Below are 22,337 nucleotides of genomic sequence, written 5' to 3'. Positions count from 1 at the left end.
TGGAATTTTATCTCAGTAGGGATTGATGGTACACAAAAGACCTGTCGTACTTTCAAACAAAATTTCGAGAAATGGACATATATACACAGATCGTACCATTTGATCGAAGAGAAATAGCGCAAATCTCTTTACCTGGCGAAATATCCGGGCGACAGAGTCCAGCTCTTTGCGTGAGATCTTGGGAGTCAACGGTTTACAATGTGTAGATAAAGTCGTGATTTTCAATATCAGTCAGGTCCAAGAATCTGCACGATTTGATTAGCTCCTTGACAAGAGCAACTCGGACATATTGCGGACAATGGAAACATGTAGACTTACTCCTGACCCTCCAGTCTGACATAGCCGGGCGCAGATCGAATATTATCCTTGCGTCGGTTCTCTCTTTGGTACCACCACCAGATGAACAGCAGAATAAAGAGACAAGCTCCCCAGCATGCGATGATGGTAATCTCTGCCGAAACGTATCTGGGAGCATCCTCAGGTCGGAATGTGAGAGGGCCTGCCAGGATTAGAATAAGCGCCACCAATGCAATCGCGAGACAATTATGAACATACCGATGATATTGCCGACGCAGTAGCCAATGAGATACAGCGCCGCAACTGTAGTCTTCTTGGTATAGCCAGCGACATTGGATGAAATCAATGACAACAGGGCTACGAAAGAAGTCGGGAAGGCTTGCGTCAAGTAGTATCCGACCAGGCGACCAACATTGTTCTCAAGCGGGAGAGCAACAATAAGAATGACTCCCAATGTTGCGGTAAAAAGACCGCCAAGACTAGTGAGAATTCGTTGACCTGTCTTGTCGCCGATATAACCGTTCAGAAGCAGTGCCACGATTTCCACCGCACCAGCAGGTGTGCCATAGAGCAGACTCTGCTCTTTGCTATACCCAAAGCTAGTGATCTAAAAGAAAAGGAGTAAACTGTCAGCCATACCCGAAGAAATCGAAGAGAGAGCACAGGAAACGCTGGTAATGGAAAAGACATACCAGTTGGCTGAAAAAGTTCGTGATTCCGCCATTCGGAATGTCCGCAATGAGGGCAAAGAAGAAGAAAGCCCAGGTCATTGGGTCCATGAGAGCTTCTTTAACCTGATACCATTTGAAGTTCTTGTTACCAATACCTTGTTGGTTGATGCGGACACGGGCAACCGCTAAAATGCGATCCTCCTTCGACAACCAACGGGCATTGAGCTGACTGTCTGGGACGATCCAGAGGAATAGAAAACCCAAGGAGACGGTGAGACATCCGGTGAACAAGAAAACGATTTTCCAAGGTTCAATTGAGGAGCCATGCTTGGCCGTGCCAACAGCGATTCCGTAGGCGACGAGGCCTCCCAGAATCTGGCCCCAACCGTTGAAGCTGTACCAGAGGTTCACTCGTCTGCCTTGTTCGTTACGGGTATACCACTATTTCTATTTAGTATCAAAGAGCTCCCAATTCAATAGCAGGTAGGTTTGAAGGGGATGTGTACCTGAGAGGTCAAAAGCGCAAACCCTGGGGTCACTGCCGCTTCAAATACACCGAGGAAGAAACGGATAGCAACGGCGCCGGGGTAGTTCTTTGCTGCCGCAAAACAGCTGAGAATAGCTCCCCATATCACGATGCAAGAGCCGGCATATTTTCCGAGTGGTAAGCGTTGTAGTAGCCGACTCGTAGGATACTCCCAAGCAAGATATCCTGACGTTTTGTCAGCATGGAAAAGTCACCATAGGTAACCGAATTGGAGGATTCTTACCAAAATAGAAAAGACTGCCGAGCCAGGAGTACTGGTCTCCAACCAGACCTAGGTCCTCCTTTAGACCCATGATGCTCGCATATGACAAAGTGGTTTCTGACACCCCGTTAGCTGTGGATATCATATGCACGGACCAACTGCGTCACTCACTATCGAGGAAATTCATTCCATAGACACAGCACATCACCGGCATGATATGCCAGTCAATTGTTCGCAATAAACGACGGTTGGTGGCTTCATCAAGCTCAATTGCCTCGCCTTGCAGATGTTCAAAGACCTTCATGGCCTCATCCGCGTCATTGGCATGCTTGATGAGCGTAGGGTCAACATTTTTCATGGATAGCTCAATGTCCACGCCAGTGGAATCGGCTCGAGTGTCATCTTCCCTTGCCATAGTGAATTGGCACCTCTAGGAAGGTAAAGGGAAACTTGAAGGCAGAAGATGAAATTCTTGCTGGGGAAATCTCATGGAAATCGTCGGAAGGGGTCAAGATATATTACTACTAATATCCCAGACCTCGGATATGTGCAAGGATTAACATCAAGCTAACTCAAGTGGGATTGCACGAAAAGGACATACGGTGAGAGTAACTTAGGGCCTCGGATGAGGGGGCGAGTCTCATATCGCGGGGTGGTCCATTAGCATGACAAGATCGCTGGTGGAGCACGGCTTCATTGAATGTACCGTGGGTCCACGATAGTTTGCTGGCAGGATCGAGCCGATGGGCCGTCGTTTGCAGGGTATACTTGATAAGAGATCCAATTAAAAGCAAGATTTCCCGGGGAAAATTATTGGAACGTTCGATCAGGGAATCAGTGGCCAATTCGAGGGCTGGGATGATTTAGGCTCGGTCGCATGGTGGTTATCAAATTGTCATGGAGTTGACGACCACGGGTCAATTAGGCTTGTTTCCCCGCCACATCGATTGGGGGCCCCCACATTACTCCTCATAACCTGAAAATCCCCCTTTTCTATGAGTCATTTAATCATATAATTGCATCTTATCGTAGTGATTGATACGTTCACTTTATCTGATTGAGAAAGCAGACACTACACTCTTAACTGAACAAGATATCGGTATGAAATGAACGGATAAGACTAACTGCAGATACTTTTGTGCGAGGCTTCCCCGGAATCTGTCCGAAGAACTAGGTTTTGATTGGCACGAAATGCCGAGAGGCTCATTTTTGGAAATTGAGTGTCCTGGGGTTCCCGAGGCACAAGCATATTTGCTCCAATAAGCACCTGTTCGTGTTGAATGGAAGTGGGAGGAATGCGGGGAAGGGATCCTTCGTTGGCTTGCCAAGCTACTAGCTGAGCCTCTCCACAGCTTGGCTTCGAATCGCTCTACTCCAGGGCTGAGACCCGTGCCCAGGTGGTGTACATCACATAAGGTCCAAACTAGCTTCCCTCGTAACTTTGGATTCACCGCGGGAAACTTGTTAACTGGGATGAAATCCACTCCAGATGCATCTTTTCTTGCTATCAATGAATGCTTTAAATGAAAGCCAAGGAATTTAATATTCTAATATGCGGTCTTTATTTGGGCTAGACCTGGTGTTTTCAACTCAATTGTAGAGTCCCCTGCGATGAAGAAAGTCACAGCCATATAGCGATAATGAATTCACGTTTATTCAAGTCTATCAATCTTATCTGCAACACGCCAAGTTCCGAAGATGATGGATCAGATGTCACACCGTGACCTAGGCAGCTAGTACATCTGTCTGTTCCTCATTTCAATAGGAAGGAAACACATCAGGAAAGACGAGAGCCAGATACCACCCGCTCCAAGCCAAAGGACACCGGACCTGCCCTCGGCGATATACTTCTGCCCAGCAAACGGAGCCACGATTCCGGCAATCCGGCCAAGACAAGACAACATGCCACTCGCACTAGCACGATACGAGGTGTCGAACATTTCTGGCGCGGAGGCGTAAAGGACGGCGTTGAAATACTACGATTGGTTAGCCTGCAGACGGCATGATGAGGTGGGAACTTACACTTTGCATGATGTATTCTAACGCGTTTAGGCCGACATAACCAGGGGTGTCTTTGACCTGCGTGTACATCGCCATGGAGACACCTTGAAGTGCTGCAGAGATCACAAGCGACCATTTTCGACCGATGAGGGGGAGTTGAACGGAAAACAGAGCAAGGACGGCTCCGATCACACCGGGAAGGTAAATGTAGACGTATTCCCGGTATGTTTCGGTGACATTGCTTGCACCGCTGTCGACATTATTGTTTAGCAAAACAATGGGAAGAAAGTAGCCTGCCAAATTGAAGGACCAATAATTTCCCTGCTAGTGATTAGTAAATGAAATAGTGGTTCGGACTGAATAACCAACCATGTAGGCAAGGGCGAGAAGGATAAAAGTAAAACACTCAAGCTTCTTCATGAACAATCCACGAAGGAAGCCAAGACTCTTGAACATGCCCATAACAACGCCCTTTGCATCTGTGGAGGTGCTTTCTTCATTTGGATCCATGCCTGTCTCGCGGTCAATCCGCATGAAGTCATCAAGTGTCAATGTGGGCCTCGGAGCCCCATTAAATTTGGCAATCTTGTCGAGCACATCGATAGCATCCTGCAGGCGACCCTTGCCAAGAAGAAACTTTGGCGATTCGTAAAATCTGAAGAACAGGAATCGAGCGCCAAATAGAGCAAATGTCATTGCCCCAATCACGATCACCTCGTATCTCCAACCCATATTGCTGGCCACAGTGCAGCATGCCTCGCCGGGGCTGACGGCATTGCAGGCGGGAAGACCCACGTCGCATCGATACTTCGCAGCGGTACCGTAGGCGATGGCGGACGCCACAACCACTCCGATCGGTTGCCACATTCCAAGTAAGAAAACCAGGTATCGGCGGTTCTGCGGGAGAAATTCAAGGGCAATTGTCGCGTCGATGGGGATGTTACCGCCGAGGCCGATGCAGCAAAGGAAGTAGATTCCGCAAATGGCACCATAATTGAATTTGCTTGCAGCCTGAAGGTGTGAGCGAGGGATGATTCCTCAAGGCGAGACGAATTCACATACCAAAAGCATTCCAAAAACAGATGTAATGAGGCATGAAAGGTTGAACGCCCATTTGCGACCGATGATGTCGGTGATGATTCCAAATCCGAGAGCACCAATTCTATGCCCTGTCAACTGAATTGTCCGAATTCTGGCTAGGGGATACTCACGCTAGACCAACATTAGAGCAGGTGAATATGAGACCTTGCTGTCCCGCTGGAACGCCCATTTCCTGACTGCAAGTGAATGTGAGTGGCTGTGTCTTTCGGAGAAGTGATCCAACTTACAAAATTGCAGTAGCCAACAAACCAACACCCTGGGCCCAGGCCAAGTCGACAAAATAGCCAAAGCCACAGAGAAGCCAAATACATTTCTGGTATTTTCCGAAGCCGAATTTGTCAATCTCTCTACTTTCATCAGCATGTTTCCGAGTCTACCATGAAGTATGATCGCGACGACTGACGCATTGATCAACGCAGCCTTGCGTTCAAAAGGAGTGAGCTGCTGAGCAGCAGTGCCAGCTATCATATCACCCACAGAGATGTGAGTGATCCCTTGGGGTTCATTCTCTTTCTCGGAATGATTCTCCCCACCAAGGGCGTTTTTCTCTGAAACATGATCTGAAGTAGACATGATGAAGACGGATGCTATTTCCAGAATTCTGGACACAGCAGCTATCAAATATTGTCAGATATCTCAAGTCCAGCTCGAGTACATCAAGTTTTACTATAGACAAGGTATCTACTGAGGGGTTGCCTCATCGCGACTGATGACACCCGTCGGCAAACCCTATCTCCATCGGCTTCGCCGAAACTATCGCATGGCCATAAAATTCGACCTATTGTGGAGCCATGGCTTTAACAGCGGTAATGGCGGGGTTGGAACGTGTTGAGATTGTTGATAGATGCAGTAACATGCAGTAACAATCTTACTTCGTTGCTTGGTATTATTATGTGCTCAACGGCCCAGCGCGCTTACTTCCCTAACTTGAGACGACGACAAAGTGTATCCCACCAAGCAACACAACATGACGAAGATACCGAAAATCCAAGAGAGACCACAATGGGAGAGAATCGCTTGTGATAAAAAAGCGAGTCGCGATGCCAAAATTCCGCTAGACTGGAAATTGAAGCCAGGGCAGGTTCCGGACGATCAGCTCAATGTCATCAATGTTCCCTATGAATGTGGAATTTTGACATTTAAAGAGCAGGAGATCACGGATTTGAGTGCTAAAAGCCTGGTAGAGAGGATTTTGAGTCGCGAGTATACTTCATTTGAGGTTTGTTCTAAACAAAAGTCCGATTCCACCATTTGAACAAACGCTAATTCGTTTGAAGGTCACACTTGCTTTTTGCAAACGGGCGGCGATCGCACAACAGCTTGTATCATAATTTCCCCATACTTTCACCTTGATGAAATGCATTTGAATCTGACAATAGCCAGGTAAACTGTCTTTCCGAAATTTTCTTCGAAAACGCACTCGAGGCGTCTAAGTCACTGGATGCCGAATATGAAGAATCGGGAATACCACGCGGCCCACTTCACGGACTACCCGTCTCACTCAAGGATTGCTTCCAAGTTGAAGGAACAGATGCAGCGATTGGTTATACTGCACTGGTGAATAAGCCGACCTCAAAAGAAGATGAATCAGAAATCACGAAGATAATGCGAGACAGCGGTGCTATCCTCTTTTGCAAGACGAATGTCCCAACCGCGTTGATGTCTGGAGAGGTTGGTTGTCCACGAAATTTGACAGCAGATACCGACAAAAAGCTGATGTTTTAGACTTTCAATGCAATCTACGGCTACACCTCGAATCCCTACAATCGCAACCTTTCTAGCGGAGGCTCATCTGGCGGCGAAAGCGCTTTGTTGGCACTTCGCGGGTCTCCTTTGGGAATTGGAACTGACGTGGGAGGATCTGTTCGCATACCCGCTTCATTCTGCGGCCTTTACTCGCTGAAACCATCTTTCGGTCGATTTCCAACCTCAGGCATCCTGGACAGTCTCAACGGCCAAGAAGCGGTGCGAAACACAGTCGGACTTATGGCACACTCCTTGGACGACATTGAGATGTGGTGCAAGACGGTGGTAGACAGCCAACCACATCTACGTGCAGATCCCGATTGCTTGCCTATTCCGTGGCGAACGCCCGACATACCCGAGAAGCTTTGTTTTGGTAAATACGAGCCCGAAAGATATACCCCCACGAAGCTTGAGTGAATGATTTCTGACTCTCCAGGGTTCCTAATCGATGATGGTATTGTGAAGCCACTTCCTCCTGTCACAAGAGCTTTGCTATATGCGAAAGCAGCTCTTGAAGCAGCTGGGCATACAGTTGTGGAGTTCCGCATGTAAGATTTCATAGCAGTGACGCGGTAAAGTCCAATTGAAAAACTGACATAGATCAGTGATGATCCCCTTTTCCTGGATTCTCTCAAATTTGCGCTTTATCGTTCGGCTGCAGCAGATACTTTGCAGGGGGTTCTTGACAAGACAGGAGAACCATGGCCGCAAGGTTATGAGATACTCGGGGATATGGTCAATGACGAGAATTATCCAAAGGCAACGGTTTCTGACTTATGGCGAGCACAAATAAAGCGGACGGAATACTCAAAACAGATATTGCAGAGCTGGGCAGCTTCCAAAAGTTCAACCGGGACAGGAAGAGAAATTGACGCACTGATTATGCCATGCTCGCCGTGGCCGGCATCTTCAAGGTATGCATGCAAATAATCCCTTGGCCCTTCTCGGATATGTGACTGAATGCCACAGACATGGATTCATATACGATAGTTATACCAGCCTCTGGAACGTTCTTGATTACTGCGCAGCTACCGTCCCAGTGACTCAGGTATGTCCAGAAAAGGATAAAGCAACGAACTTTGAATCTCGCAACGCAGTTGAGGATAAAGTTTGGAAATATTGTACGTTGTCCCACCATGTTCGATGTGGATATAGCTCACAGATACAGATACACCAAAGGCTATGGTCGACTCCCCGGTCTCTATACAGGTGGTTGGACAGCGACTTCACGAGGAATATCTACTCGGAGTCACCAGGAGGATGCAAAATTGCTTAAACGTCTGGGATCCAAATTAGTACGAGTCTTCCTTATTGTAGATTTGAGTCTATGTTGTTGAGCGGGCTTCTAACGAATGATTTGGGCAATACGGGGTATAATTATCTCTCAAATACATTATATGATGAATAAAGCACCGAGGTCATGCATCAATTCGATTCTACAACAAGATCTGTGGCCCTATTAAGAGCCATCAGAGTCATCAGAGTCCTCAACCACCCTCACTCGGTCACAGATGAGTTGCACAGTAAGAAGAATCTCGACATCATCTATTTCCAAAGAGACACTAAGCTTGCCCACTTCTTCGTGGTGCGCTGCATCGAAAGGGTCGCGGTGTGAAAGGAATCTGATCATTCGCCTACACCAAAATTCATCAACGGCAGTCTATCGGTGTCGAACTGATTCTCCAATTCAGCCACCAGAACTTCCAGGCTTTTCAGAAGGTCTTTCTCCTCGTCCATAATTTCACGAAGTTCGCATTCCTCTCTGGAATGCTCCCAAGGTCCCCCGGACCAACACTGGCACTCGGTGCAGCAGGTATGGCTGAGACCTAGCCCATCGAAGGTAAGACTTCTGACAATTGCTCGCCATGCTTAAAGGTCAAATTGATTGTACTCGATGAGGAATTAAAAAAGCTTTCGAAACAGGGCTCCTCGCACGGCGATATCATCATCCGGTCCTAATGCTCGACCGTAAACAACGCTGCAATCAAGCACGTCCCTTATAGCTACAGATAATGTAGTGCAGCCGCACACAGAACACAAACAAGAACACTCATCCTTGATTGTCGTCGAAAATATACAATGCTCAATCTGGCGAAACTGTGTCAGATAATAGCAATGGTAGCTGTGAGGACCATGATGTTCAAGTTGCATGTTGCAAAAGATAGACTGGCCGAATTTGGCACTCAGAAGGTGGATGGCTTTTTTTCTTGAGCCTGGAATCTTTTTAAAAGGATCTGCACCTCTTGAAATCATCCAAGCAATTTTCTCTCTGTCACATCCGGTCAGATCGATGTGCAATACTGAGCACATTTCCATCGGTGGCGAATGACCTCCTGGCAGTTCCTGGTCTACGTCTGTGAATCCAACTTTGTGTCCTTCTTTCAGGCTATCGAACTGACTGTATAGATCATATATTGATTTACCTACAAGGCATTTCAGGGAATCATCGATTTCTATTCCCTTCGCCATCAGCGCATCGAAAAATCCATAAGCCTGGGCGTCGGGAAGACCGGCTGTTCATTCTTTCCTTATCTCAGAAAGCTCAGAAGGAGGAATGTGTGCGTCTGATAATTCGAATAACTTCTTTCGTCGTTTGGCAAGTTGGCGTGGAAACAAAACTCTCAGTTTCGATGATGTCATAAGCTGAAAGTGATCCTTCGCGATGGTGCATCCCGCTTCGAGTAGGATGTTGCATGATTCGGCATATTCATCGATTTTAATGTCTTCATCTGTGGTAGTATTCGATTGAAACTCCCAGAATGATCTGTCGTTATTACGAAAATGATAGTTTCCTGGTATCTTGAGTTATGTGTTTGATTCTCCTCTCAGCAGTACTAGTAGCAATCAGAAAACTAAAGAGACTCACTACCTACTCACTCCTTTATTAGGAAGTAGGATATACAATTGACCGAAAATACGCAATGCAATGCACTGAACTATATCTATACTATCTAACCAAGCAACAAACAAGGGAAAGACATTCAATGCAAGGCAATCAGGCCAGGCAACAGTAATGCCCTAAGCAAGACCAAGCTCCTTATAAAAAGCGGTAGTCTCCGGCTCACGGCCCAAGAACTGCGTCAGGGTAGTCATTTCATCCTGCGAACCGCCCTTCTCGAGGACTTGGTATCTGTAGCGGCGACCAGCTGACTTGTTCATAGGGTCGTCCTTGAAGATTGTGTAGAACATATCTGTTGAGTAGACTTGAGAGCTGTCGGGAGTTGTGGTTAGTAATTGTCAACACTGTTCCGAGCAGGTAAACTCACCTCAGATAACCGTAGTAACCGGCATCGTAACCACCGATCAAATGGCCGAATGTAGCTTCGCCGTGACCCCACTCATCGCCTGCGCCAATAGCCTCGGGACCGTCCATTTGGGTGATTTCCTTGCGGAGACGGTTGTAGGTTGCTGAGATGGGCAGGGCCTCGATGGCAGCGTGGCTGGCGGGCTCGTGGACGCTCATGTCGAAAATTCCGAAGTGCAGTTGGCGCAGGTTGAAGAGTGCGTCATTGACGTGCTTGGTGCGGATGAGGTTGTTGATAACTTCGTCCGGGATCTGAGCAGCCGGGGCAGGGGACGAAGCGTCCTTTCCGGCACGCCCTTGCGCTTCTTGCCAGCCCTTGAGGTATTCCGGGGACAGGGTTGCGTAGTGGGTGCTCAGGGCGCGCAGCTGGGACGGTGTCCAGCACCAGTTTTCCAGCATCTGTGAGGGGGCTTCGACGAAATCGCGGACTGTGTTTGTGCCGTGGAAGCGGGAGTAGATTGTCTTTGAGACAAGGTCGTGGATGCCGTGGCCCAGTTCGTGGAAGAGGGTGACGACTTCGTCGTGTTTTAGGAGAGAGGGTTTCTTGGGTGTCGGCTTGGTAAAGTTGCAGACTAGGGCTGTGGCGGGGAAGCGGCGGTTACCGGTGGCGTCGATGAAGCCGGGCTGCAGGTTGAAGTTGGCGGCGTGGCCGTACTTGCCCTCGCGGGGAAGAGATCCAGGTAGAGGTATCCGACGAATCCGCTGCCTTCGCCTTCGTCGTTCCAAACGCTGAAGACTTGCACATCCTCGTGCCAGACGATGTCGTCACCCTTACCGGTGGGTGCGAGAGCTGCGCGGTCCTCGCCGACAATCTCAACGAACTCAAGTCCGAACAGCTCCTCGAAGATCTTCAGCATACCCTGGATGGTAGTCTGTAGAGGGAAGTACTCGGCAATCAGCTGCTGGTCCAACGAGAAGTCTCGCTCCAGCATCAAACGGTCGTAGAAGCGGTGGTCCCAGAGGTAATATTGGCCATCAGAGTTGGGGTCCAGACTCTTCTTCAGCTCCATAAGTGTGTTTATCTCGGACTTTCCGCCGGCTGTCAGGCGGGATCGCAGATCACCAAGGAACTTGTTGACAGTCTCAGGTGTCTTGGCCATCTTGTCTTCAATGCGGAAGGCAGCATGGCTGGGGTAGCCGAGCAGACGGGCAGCCTCATCACGGAGGACGATAGCTTCGCGGAACAGAGGCACATTCTGATTACACTTGTTCTCGTTTGCAATCATGACCTGCTTACGGATCTCGGAGTTCTTGGCGTACTTCATGGTAGGGAAGAGATCGGGGTATTTGAAGGTGAGCCAGACCTTGCCGTCGTTCTCGCCTTCGCCCTTCTTAAGACCGGAGAGAACGTCCTCGGGGACACCATCCAATTGCTCGAGTGTGAACCAGATACCGCCATTCTCCTCATTCAGGTTTTTCTGGAACTCGATGCTCAATTGACTGAGGCGTTTCTTGATCTCCTTGAAACGGGCACGCTCAGGGCCGTCGGGAAGACCCAGACCGTTGCGAATGAAGTCCTTGTGTTCTTTCTCGAGCAAACGGCGGGACTCAGGCTCCAGGGGCTCGTTCTTGTTCAGAGTTTCGGCAACGAGCTTGAAGATGTCCTCGCGCATCGCGGATTCGATGAAGAACTCATCCATTAGCTCTTCGGCCTTGGAAGAGGCATCCCGCAGCTTCTGGTCCACTGATACGGCTTGGTAGAAACCTAGGATGTGCGCTTCCAGTGCCATGACGTTCTCATCTTGAGACAGGGGACCAAGGACACTGGCGAAGGTGGCATTGCTAGCTTGGACGGAGCCGACGACTTGGTCCTGAACACCGCGAGAGGTCTTGATGATGCGCTCTGCGTCGGCGACGACTGATTGAGGGGTAGCTGTGAAGGTGGGCGGGGCCTGCGGCGGACGCCGAAGGTGAGCAGGGGCCATGGTGGAGGTGGTCAGGTATCGGGGATAGCTATAGTTGTTTATTCGAAGGTGGCCCAGCACTGATGAGAGGCGGGTGGGGAGACGGAGGAACGGCGCCACGATGACGGCGACGAGGATGATGAGAAGGTGGTGGCGAGCGGTGAAGGCAATGATGGCGGGGGTGATGAAGAAGTGTGAGTGGCTGTAAAATATGCAAGATGGAGGAGGTCCAACCAACGTGAAGTGACGAAGCCGATGGAAGGTGATGCGGGTCAGGTGATGCCCCGCATGTTGCACGAGGACAGGCAGCATGAATACCCATGGACAGACTATGCATGTTGGATAGGAAGAGTACCAGCCCTGATTCATATACAGCCTACTCTGACTACAGTGTCTACACTTTACAATGGTCAAAGAATGGCATGATAAATGATGGTCGTTTCTAGTTCATGGCAGATTATCTATGTGAGAGCGCTTTTCGAAAAAGACAGACAAAAAATAAATCCAGGAAAAATAACTCCGTGAAAACACCGTCCAGCCACTCGGATGCAAAGCAAAAGAAATCATCGACATAATCAGCACACTCAAGCAGCATCCGCAGTGGGGACGGGCTCGGGGATCTTGGTAACCTGGGCACCAGCCCGGATGATACGCTGACCACTCTCGTCACGAACATACTCGGTGTTCTCCTTGTGAGAACGCTTCCAGATCTCAACCTCACAGCCACCGCGGATCACACCAACACGCATGGTTGAGAGCAGGTTATGGGCAGCGTTGGAGTGGTAGTAGATACCACCGTTGAACATGGCAGTGGCATCCTTGCCAATACCGGAGTTGATCATGGCCTTACCACCGGGGTGGTCCTTGATAAAGTCGGTCACGTCGTGGACAACACCAGCGATGGCAACCAGGCCACGGCCATTCTTGGCCTGCTCAACATAGTCGTCCCACTCCATGACGGGGAGCTGCTCGAGAGGAGTACCCCAGTCCAGCTTGGAGCGCTTCTGATCGATCTTCTTCTGGAGCTGCTGGATACGGCCCTTCTCGATCTCGTTGGCACGGAACTGCTTGAGGTCGTAGGCGAGGCCAAGCTGCTTCCAGGACCAGATGGTCCACTTGGTGGGGTCATACTGGTGCCACTCGATAGCATTACGGTAGTCGGAGGGGAACTCGTGGTGGAAGTTGTGGTATCCCTCACCCAGAGTAACCAGGGCAGTGATAACGTGGTCACGGGGAGAGTTGCGGTCGTCGAAGGGCTGGTCACCGAGCCAGTGAGCGAGAGAGTTGACGCAGAATGTAGCCTGTTGGACGAAGAAGATGCGAAGGATACCAGCGTAGACGAAACCACCGAGCCAGTCACCCCAGCCGAGACCGGCAACGAGCATAGGGAAAATGAGACCCATGCCGAAGACGACCTTCAGGTAGTGACGGTGTTGCCAGATGACGACGGGGTCCTCGTTCAGATCGGAGATGTCGGTACGGCCAATACGCTTGGGGTTCTGCTTCATGACCATCCAGCCAAGGTGAGAGTACCAGAAACCCTTACGAACGGAGTAGGGGTCCTTCTCGGTGTCGGTATAACGGTGGTGAGCACGGTGGCCGCGAGCCCACCAGCGGATGGAGCCCTCAACGGCACCACCGCCAACCAGGGCGAGCCAGATGCGAAGGGGGAGAGTGGCGGAGTAGGAGCAGTGAGCCCAGAGACGGTGATATCCTGTAGAGTGTTGAGTTAGTATCAAATCTTTGTATTGTGAGATTCCCTAATGTGAATCATTGCTTACCTGCTGTGATTCCAAGACCAGTGAAGAAGTAGTACACGACGGCCCAGATGGCAGTCTTCAGGTACAGAGGAGTCCAGAAAGCCTGGACACAGCCCATGGCGGGAATACCGAGAATGAGGTAGACATTCAGCCAGTTGACATGCTTGTACCAGTTGTTGCGAGTCAATGGAGTGTCGGCAATGTGCACCTTCTTGGTGTCAGGGGCCCGAGGGCGAGAGGACTCTGCCTTGGTTGACATGATGTCTCTCTGTGTTCACACTTTTCTCTTCCCTCAGTGATGAAGATGAAAGATGGAAAAGAAGGGAGAGAATAAAAGAAGTATGTGAAGGGAGTGGCGTGGGCCAGGGCCGGGCGATGGCTTTTTTTATATGGGGGGGCCCACTTAGGACCAACGTTGGGGGAAAGGGAGGGTTTGATCGCCAACGGATTATGGGGAAGTCCGGTGCAAGACGAATCAACGCAATGCAAAAGGAGAAAAAGGAGAAGCAGGAATCACAAGATCCCTCGGCAGAGAAACGGAAGTAGTAGACCGGCCGATCAACGAGAAAGAAAGAAGGAAGAAGAAAAGGAAAAATGGAAGATGGACGAATGAGCGCGGCTCTGGCTGTTCCTGAGGGTGGCGTTCCTTCCTTTCTCGTTGAGGCGCCCCAACACTTTTTGCTTAGTCATTACCAGCATGCCATTACTGCTACAGTCCTGTGGTGCAATATTGATATGGTGCCATGTACAGAGTACATCATAGAGACCAATTGTATGATTCAAAGAATATTCCATCAACATTAGCCCAACAATTATTCCAGATGGTGTATACCCTACTCGGTATACTACAGCTACTAGGGTACACTGGTGGGCCTGCAGGAACTGCACGTGACTGGCGCTGCTTATCTTGGCTTCTTATCTTCCTCCGCATTGGGAAGACTTACATACATCCAAGACGGAGTGACTATAGTACTGAGTAACTAGTACTAGATGATGTACTTGTATACAGATATTTCTATATCTCACAGGAATACTCTACCCATACCAGTTCTCCATCTCCCTCGGCCACTTCCCGCTATGTCCCATCCCTTTGGCTTCCGCCCCTGCGTCACCAGCCCTATGGTGGCAAACAAGACGAAAATACCAAACTCAACATCCCTAGCCCTTCCGACTGGGGTATAGACAGTGAGGTCAAGGCTACATATGACCAAAATCCTTCACGGAATGAGGTCATGTCCGAATCATCGTGTATCCCCATGTTGATCGCATGTGCAAGAGACCGTAGCGGGTAGATATGTACGATTCCAGAAGTGGTCCAGTACCAAGTAGGAATAGTAGTTCACTTTCACTGGAAATGTTGGGGTTCGGCCCCGGGTCTGCCGAGGCTGATCTAGGCCAGGTCACCTGTATGCCAGTCACGTTAGAGTCACGTGGGAGGTCTGGGAGCTGCCTCAGGCGATGGTCACGTTTGGAACGGAAGCTGATGTAAGCTAATTAGATAAGCCGGCAGGTGGGGCGAACCGAACCATCGAACCGTACAAGAACAACTCTTTATTGACTTCGTTGGTATACCCATCACCCCACACCGATCTCTGGGCGCCCCCCCCCATCTGTACAACATGGTCTTGACTCTGACCTTCTGGACCATGTTGTTTCTCAGTTGACAAATTCCCTTCTCTTGGATCGCTTCCGACCTTTCCGGTCACTTCACTCTCACCGCGGCGGACCCCTCACACCGCTTCGGCGCGGAGAAAGCTGCCACCTTCGGTTTTCAGCCTCTTACTACACAGCTGAGGGAGAGCTAACAACCATATCGGGTGACCCAAACCAAATCAGCGCTCACATTGCCACTCTCTTGCCTGAAGTTTCAAAGAAGGCAACCGGAGCCGTCAAGCCTCTGCATCCCAGCATCATTCCGCTCTTCTCTATTCGCATCTCTTCCAGCGTTTCAATTTCCAAACGTTTACTGGCTTGTCTCGTTTCGTTTCTCGTTTCTCGTTTCTCGTTTCTCGTTTCTCGTCTACTAAGCAACTGCATCCCCTGATCTTAACATATCTCTGCATTCTCCTGTATCTATTCTCATTGTCTTTCTTGTTATGGCCATGATTACAACCCTGCCATACGCTGCCCGAGCATATATATTCCATCGTCCGAGGAAACCCCACCAAGTTGACAATTAAACGCATATTGCGAGGTTCCTGACATCTCAGACTTGACAATACTACTATCGATACCAACTGTGCATGGAAATCATGCCGTACCGCTCCGTGGATCCATTCCGAGTCCTCCCAGCTGAACTCATGATCGAGATTCTCCATGCGATCGATGATTTCTACGGCCTAGTGAGCCTCACTAAAGTCTCACCTCACGCCGAATCTGTCTGCGCGGCATACGCCCTCCCAATCTTAAATAACCTGACAAAATGGTATCCTCTCTTCTACTGCCCATACAGCTACCGCGATGCAGACCTCCCACTGCCCATTCGTGGGATATTTCGCTGCCTCGCCCTCATCCTAAGCGAACCACCGTCCGATATCGACACTGTGAGAATCCATCTTGGATACACCCGAGACTGCCCCTGGAGCGTGGTCCCAATCAAACTCGGCCCTCAGAGAGCCAACGTGGTTGCATTCCAACTAATCCGTATCGCTGCTCGTATTCAACGTCTCGCATGCATGTGTCTTCTCACTATGGTCGGAAACCTCTACTGTGCAGTTTCCAATTCGAAATACCTCGGTCCGGAACGCGTCGCATCCTTCATCCCCTTCAGCTGGGTCGAAGAATATAGAGTCTACCAAGCACTCTGGAATCTGCAGCTTTTCTCCATATACTTCTATTATACGCAGCTTAAATGGGGCTGGTCGGATGAGGAGGCCCAGGCGCTGAGTATCGAAATCCCCTGGCAGTTCAAGCCAAAATATAAACTGGATGACGAGATTCCCTCCGTGACGAACGTCCTCATTCAGTTGGGGCTGACACCAAAACAAATCTGCCACCTGCCGTTGTTCGACTTCGACGAGATGGAGCAAATCATGGACCACAGTGAATACCCACCGTCATGTGTATGGTCGCCACCGCCCACCCCAGACGCGAACAACAACGAACATTCATTTGTCTGGAACCAAAGACCAGAGGACGCAATTGCAAGAGTATCAAATGGCACACACCAGTGTGAAACGATGCTTGTGCATTCTAATACCACTTTCCCAACCAGAACTTTCCTAGGGATACAATTATTCCATCCGGACGGACCCGAAAGACCATTATTCCAAGAGATGGGCCTGTTCATCTGGGATGCATTGCGCATGTGTTCAGTGGGCCTTTCTATTCCAGATTCTAACCAACACAGACTGGCCGGTTTTGAGATCTTGAGTGCACCACCGGTTCAAGTTCCCTGCTGTTGCCCCGGTGATCGCGCCAAGATGCTCGAGATTCTCATACGCTGGTGGTCCTTACTTGGCAAATATCCGCAGCTTCCGCCTATCATTGCGCCCAGCTTTATCAAAGCTAATGCCCACAACACCTTTTGGATCAATGACCCAGAGTATCAAATGCCTACTGGCCAAAATTTAGGCATAGCTTCCGCAGATGGTCGTCAAATGATGATTCCACTCATGGGTCTGGCACCGACGTTCTTCCCTAGGCAACCATTACCGTAATTTTCATATCACATAGCGAAGCAGTCTTCCTGAATATAGTTTTTAATTGACCCTTGGTATGAGATTGACATAGCTTTTACTTGGAAATTCTCCGACGCCAGTAGACCGCGTGATTGTATGCTTCCAAGGTTCGTAGCATCGCAGCTCTCAATAGACAAGGTCGTATCGCGTTGCAGTCTTGATATTTCTCGATAACCTTGGAATTTAGTAGTTTGTGGGATTATAAGCCACTGGATTGCTCCGCGAGTACGTACTGCCTATGGGCACCATTTGCTCAGCCAGTATTTGAACAAAGACCGCTCAATTGGGAATATTTGTATAGATCTCCAACCTGGGCGTGCCAAATCATGATGTACTACTATCTCGAATTATTTTGCCTTGTGAAACCTGAATGAGTGCATTGTTTATGATATCTCTTTGAATTCTGAATCTTGGAACATCTTAAGGTTGATCCACAGTGCAATATCCATCCACTTCTGCCTTTCTCTAGCCAATCACAACAAAGCAGTAATGTCTTGAATATCGATATGTCTCGTAGTTCTCGGCTTCTTGCACAATGTGGCTCTCGTAATAAATGTTTTCATTGTCTTCCGATAGCATTGTTTGAATCTCCGCATTGAAGATGTTTCGAGTTGATCTTGTCGATGCCTCCATCGGATGCTCAATTGGGACGCCGCGAATATTTCACTTTTTTCAAACAAGGAGATACTGATATTCTTTTTCGAAAATAAAGCCTCATTGTTCATATTCGAGTCTTTTTGTTCTTTATAGGCATCGCGGCTCTTCGAGGCTGTCGAGCGCTCTGGAGGAAACTATATAAGCCTCCATTTCCTCTGCAAACTATACCACCTACCATACTAACAGTACGAGTACTTCTACTACTAAATTGTGACAACTTACTACTACGAGCACATTAATTACTACTAGTACTCCTCATTTGTCTACATCAACATATCAGCCATGTCCACACTTACTGACAACACACAGTCCCTGCTGCACGGCCTCCATGAGCGCTTGCTCAGCCTAGTCGTCACACATGTACGAGTCACCTTCACAGCCCCCGAATATGGGGTGAACGAATTCGCTCATTTGTTTACGCATTCCATTCTATATTTGCTCACAACAGATGGAAAATCTGTTGAAATCAATATGGGCTCCCCCTCCGCGGATACTTATTTGGGACGGCTCATGATACGCCGGCGACACTTTCAGTCGCACCGTCATGCTTTCAAGCACTGGGATTTCCTAGCTAGTACGGGACTCTTGGTTCGTGATGTACTCCATGCCATTAAGGCTAATGGAAGAAACCTTTATAGGTTCCATCGCAGCGGTCTCGGGTGCCGACATTGGGTGCGAACAGTGATATTCGAGTTTTGGGAACTTGGCTTCATTGATCATTCGCAGGTTCATCCGCTGCGGCGGTTCAAGAAGGAGGTTCGATACTCCTATCCTTTTCGACTGCCTCGGGTGAAGACTAACGTTGTGAAGGGGAAGTTTCTGTGGGAGACCTACTACTAGTAGTAGCTTTGGAAATATTTGGGATTGAGGTCCCATATATTTAGGCACTCAGTTCGAGTTGGACATCCTTTCGGGAGAGTATCTAGAATTACCGTTATTTAGTATCAGTCCTTACAATATAAGTCATTTGAAATTTGAGCAGAGTTTATCAGGCATATATGTGGTCCTTGTCGGTTTCTTGTAGGGAAAGTGTTTTATTTAAGTAAATGTTCGCCACCAACGAGGCGTAATTTCGAAATTCATACCAGGAATTATGAAATCCAACAAATTTGCTGGGATCATGAGAAAAACACGTTGAGTGATACGATTACTATCAAGATATCTATCAGGAAACCCGGATAAAGTTCCCCATCCACATCGGTCCGCCATAATATCGAGACATTTTGTGTCAGGAGTTCTCGACCCCGCGGATGCTGGGATTACTCCGGGAGCACTACCTTTAGCATCCTGCCGATCGATAGTCGTCGCGGAGATGGGACTCACGAAACCTGCCAGCTCCGCCTGTCGAGATTGGCCGGCTGTATTATCGTCAAGAATAAGCCAAACCTTGCTACTGAACATATTAGCAGTTGATGGACAGTGGGTGGCTCTGACCTGTCTACCCACGAGAGCGCTTTGCGGAGCGGCAGACAGAGGAGACTGGGGGGATGAGTAAACCCCACAGACTTTGCTGCAGTAGCTGGAGCTGATGCTAGAGCTGCAGCATATTCCTGCATGGCATTTATTGTCTCGTCGATACGTACACGGAGTGAGCGAACTATCTCTCCATGTTTCTTGATATACCACTCAGGGTATTCTGTTGAGTCCGTATCGCTCATACTGCTAGTGCTTGGGGTGGATATAGACATGCTAAGTAAAGGAAATTTTGCGACCACGCTTTCTCGCTCGATAGGTGTAGGAGAGAGAAGTTCGAACGGATTGGGGTTGGAACTGATGATCAAGAGGGCTGCGAGCCTCTGCAGACCTTCGTCGAACTCGACGGGGACGCGGCAGTCATACCCACGACTCGTTTGATCAGCAAGGCTCTGTGCCTCAACATCGGCCGACTTATCGATTGAGGACTCGGAGTCGCTTTCCGCCCTGAAAACAGAGGGCCGCGGCGGATCAAACGAGAAGGAGAACTACGAGCCAGATAAAAAACTCCACCTTCTCCCAGACGCGCGGGCAGTAGTGCTGTTCAGAAAGGCGTCGAGGGCTCCCGAGACATAGGCACACCATCGGCAGGGGAAGGGTTTCATCGGTCATTGTCGCTACCGTGGTGCTATCCCGGAGAGTTGTATTTCATAAGAGATGTTTACCTCCCTCACTTGCCTTTCTGTCATTTTCACTCCCATTTCCTTACATAACCCTAGAATTGCACAAATAAGGAATGTGCCAGTATCCTCATCCTCATCGGGAAGCTATAATCCACATAATCTATATAAATAGGGTCATAATGGAGTCATCCTGAATCAACAGGGGCCAGTCGGAAGGTGCTGTCCTAATATTATGGACTGCTGGGTCACAAGCTTAGATAGGTCGTTTGCTCTTTATCATTGCATTTCCCACTTTCCTGTTTGGTCTTCTCCGTTGGGTGCTAGTAGCTTGGACGAATTATAAAATACTAGACCGCCTGCACCGCCATCTCCTAGAACTTTAGTTGAACACCCTCCTTGTCTTTCTAATAAACTTCTTCAGTCATTATGAGTAATTTTTCTGCTTGCCACAATCGCTTCAATCTTTGTGGCGGCGTGGTTGTAATTTTCTTAAGTTTGTATACTAACTCACTGAATAGTTAGTGGCTATTAACTACCTACGCGTAGCTACTTACTAGTGGTTACCTAGTTACCAACTCTTCGCATATAGAAAAGTCGTACTGAGTAGCCATCAGCCGATCAGGATTTTGCATCAAAAAGGTAGGACCAGGATTCCAAGGTTCTGCCTAGCCGGAATGATTCCGTCCCCCTGGCCGCTATCGGCTGCTATATAAAAGTGCGCAAGCAAACCATGCGTGATATTATTATTGCCAGAATCCATGCCCTTCATTCATATGCCATCGAACGGTTTCCGCTAGACCTTCATCGAAATTGGTTCTTTGTTTCCAACCAAGTGCCTCTAGTTTAGAACCATCAGTCCAATACATACTGTCATTATATGGGCGATCTTCAATATTTTCGACCCAGGAAGTCAGTGAATCTGAAGTATTCTGACCAGCAATGTGCTGGAAGATCTTTTCGGCCACCTGGAGGACTTGCAAATGGGTGTCGGATGAGATATTGTATGTCTCACCGTCGGCCCCCTTGTGGAAGATCGTATCCAGTGCCTCCGCCACATCAGCCGCAAAAATAAATGCGCGGATATTTCGGCCATCGCCCTGGATTGGAATCTTGCCGCCTTTTTGTTGGAGGATGATGAACTTCGAAATCAGCTCTTCAATCCCGTAGATCCTCAAGTTAGCTTTCATTTTTCGCCACCGCGAGACGGGATTGACGCACTTTCAGGGTATTGATAAGGACCAAAGACGTTGTTGCACCTTGTGACAATAGTTGGCATTTGAAAAGACTTGCGATAACTATGGATAATCATTTCCGCTGCTGCTTTGGTTGCAGCATATGGATTGGTAGGTTTCAGAGGGTGTTCCTCCGTGAAAGGAAATAATTCGGTTTCATTCGGACCGTAGACCTCATCGGTGGAGACATATACAAATCTTTTAATTGAATCGTATTTTCGGCATGTCTCAAGCAGGCAATGCGTGCCGAGGATGTTAATCGCCGTGAAAGCGAGCGGGTCCTTGAAGGAGTGATCGACATGAGACTCTGCAGCAAGATGGATGATCGCATCGACATGGTAATCTTTCAGAATTCTCTCAACATGCTGTTGGTCCGAAATATCCCCTTTGATGAAATGGAAGTTTGGAAGGTGCTCAACCTGGGAGAAATTTTTGAAAGAAGCGCAATATTCCAGACTATCAAGGCAGATGATCTCATAGTCATTCCCATAAGTCTTGAGCATGTGACGAATAAACCACCCGCCGCTAATGACTATCAGCTAACTATATTGCACGTTTCGCATTCGAGATGCAAAGATCCCGCTCACATAAAGCCCGCCCCACCCGTTACCAGAATATTCTTAACTGCGGCGTTGATGTTATTGGCATTGTCGGTGCCATCACATTCAGTAGTAGTCTGGTTTCCCACTCCGTTCTCAGCATGTTGGCGCATTGTAGGATTTATCCCAGGTAAATTAAGATTTCCCAACATCATGTAGCGATATGACTGCCTTTTGTTAAATTTTATACCTAGGTATAACTATATTGAACTTGCCCGCCAGATCCTGGGGTGCAGGACCAAGTCATGCTGGTTGGGTTAGGACAGATTATAACCATCCGTGTGAAAGCATCACAAAGTCATTTGCTCATTTGATTGGTCAGTCAGTCAGCATAAAGTCCTACACTTAGATGCATCTAAATCCCGCATGCAGGATATGACTGTGAAGGAAATAACGTATGGGATGCAAAGGAAAGAGTTCTGTCCAACCAAATTCAAGCGACCGAGATGGGAAATGAGATAACCCTTCTTCATAGGTGTGGCTAGAGAGTGTAGGGAAAGATTCCATGTGATAGTTAACCAGTTTGTGATGTAAAACTAA

General features: G+C 48.6%; 9 protein-coding genes across 9 annotated transcripts; 3 read left to right on the top strand and 6 right to left on the bottom strand.

Annotated features, from left to right (window-relative positions):
- Window positions 1-193: 193 nt before the first annotated feature.
- On the bottom strand, window positions 194-2,132 carry N7533_008477 (allantoate permease family MFS transporter; the record flags this gene model as incomplete). Its single annotated transcript, XM_057105127.1, has 7 exons — window positions 194-245; window positions 319-499; window positions 556-904; window positions 990-1,409; window positions 1,475-1,680; window positions 1,739-1,834; window positions 1,889-2,132. The coding sequence occupies 7 exons, from the start codon at window positions 2,130-2,132 to the stop codon at window positions 194-196; spliced, it is 1,548 nt and encodes a 515-aa protein (XP_056956576.1).
- Window positions 2,133-3,450: 1,318 nt separating this feature from the next.
- Window positions 3,451-5,392, bottom strand: N7533_008476 (uncharacterized protein; the record flags this gene model as incomplete). Its single annotated transcript, XM_057105126.1, has 7 exons — window positions 3,451-3,693; window positions 3,740-4,039; window positions 4,088-4,729; window positions 4,781-4,880; window positions 4,930-4,995; window positions 5,047-5,166; window positions 5,223-5,392. The coding sequence occupies 7 exons, from the start codon at window positions 5,390-5,392 to the stop codon at window positions 3,451-3,453; spliced, it is 1,641 nt and encodes a 546-aa protein (XP_056956575.1).
- Window positions 5,393-5,786: 394 nt separating this feature from the next.
- Window positions 5,787-7,861, top strand: N7533_008475 (uncharacterized protein; the record flags this gene model as incomplete). Its single annotated transcript, XM_057105125.1, has 8 exons — window positions 5,787-6,038; window positions 6,097-6,141; window positions 6,203-6,490; window positions 6,545-6,938; window positions 7,002-7,113; window positions 7,171-7,479; window positions 7,535-7,686; window positions 7,734-7,861. 8 exons carry the CDS (start codon window positions 5,787-5,789, stop codon window positions 7,859-7,861), a joined length of 1,680 nt encoding a protein of 559 aa, XP_056956574.1.
- A 1,722-nt stretch (window positions 7,862-9,583) lies between these two features.
- Window positions 9,584-12,085, bottom strand: N7533_008474 (M3 family metallopeptidase; the record flags this gene model as incomplete). The annotated part of the gene is made up of 3 exons (XM_057105124.1): window positions 9,584-9,776; window positions 9,832-10,493; window positions 10,529-12,085. 3 exons carry the CDS (start codon window positions 12,083-12,085, stop codon window positions 9,584-9,586), a joined length of 2,412 nt encoding a protein of 803 aa, XP_056956573.1.
- A 272-nt stretch (window positions 12,086-12,357) lies between these two features.
- N7533_008473 (stearoyl-CoA 9-desaturase sdeA) lies at window positions 12,358-13,792 on the bottom strand (the record flags this gene model as incomplete). Its single annotated transcript, XM_057105123.1, has 2 exons — window positions 12,358-13,487; window positions 13,555-13,792. The coding sequence occupies 2 exons, from the start codon at window positions 13,790-13,792 to the stop codon at window positions 12,358-12,360; spliced, it is 1,368 nt and encodes a 455-aa protein (XP_056956572.1).
- A 1,993-nt stretch (window positions 13,793-15,785) lies between these two features.
- N7533_008472 (uncharacterized protein) lies at window positions 15,786-17,192 on the top strand (the record flags this gene model as incomplete). The annotated part of the gene is made up of 1 exon (XM_057105122.1): window positions 15,786-17,192. The coding sequence occupies one exon, from the start codon at window positions 15,786-15,788 to the stop codon at window positions 17,190-17,192; it is 1,407 nt and encodes a 468-aa protein (XP_056956571.1).
- Window positions 17,193-18,152: 960 nt separating this feature from the next.
- On the top strand, window positions 18,153-18,710 carry N7533_008471 (uncharacterized protein; the record flags this gene model as incomplete). The annotated part of the gene is made up of 1 exon (XM_057105121.1): window positions 18,153-18,710. The coding sequence occupies one exon, from the start codon at window positions 18,153-18,155 to the stop codon at window positions 18,708-18,710; it is 558 nt and encodes a 185-aa protein (XP_056956570.1).
- A 40-nt stretch (window positions 18,711-18,750) lies between these two features.
- On the bottom strand, window positions 18,751-19,955 carry N7533_008470 (uncharacterized protein; the record flags this gene model as incomplete). Its single annotated transcript, XM_057105120.1, has 4 exons — window positions 18,751-18,792; window positions 19,194-19,263; window positions 19,317-19,831; window positions 19,926-19,955. The coding sequence occupies 4 exons, from the start codon at window positions 19,953-19,955 to the stop codon at window positions 18,751-18,753; spliced, it is 657 nt and encodes a 218-aa protein (XP_056956569.1).
- Window positions 19,956-20,759: 804 nt separating this feature from the next.
- Window positions 20,760-21,910, bottom strand: N7533_008469 (uncharacterized protein; the record flags this gene model as incomplete). Its single annotated transcript, XM_057105119.1, has 4 exons — window positions 20,760-20,782; window positions 20,835-21,119; window positions 21,185-21,723; window positions 21,786-21,910. The coding sequence occupies 4 exons, from the start codon at window positions 21,908-21,910 to the stop codon at window positions 20,760-20,762; spliced, it is 972 nt and encodes a 323-aa protein (XP_056956568.1).
- Window positions 21,911-22,337: the final 427 nt, after the last annotated feature.

The sequence above is a fragment of the Penicillium manginii genome (genome assembly GCF_028828005.1).
Source record: "Penicillium manginii strain IBT 31320 chromosome Unknown utg000006l:1.0-4164085.0:1.0-4166146.0, whole genome shotgun sequence".
Lineage (NCBI taxonomy): Eukaryota > Fungi > Ascomycota > Eurotiomycetes > Eurotiales > Aspergillaceae > Penicillium > Penicillium manginii.
This window is presented reverse-complemented; position numbering and strand designations above follow the sequence as displayed.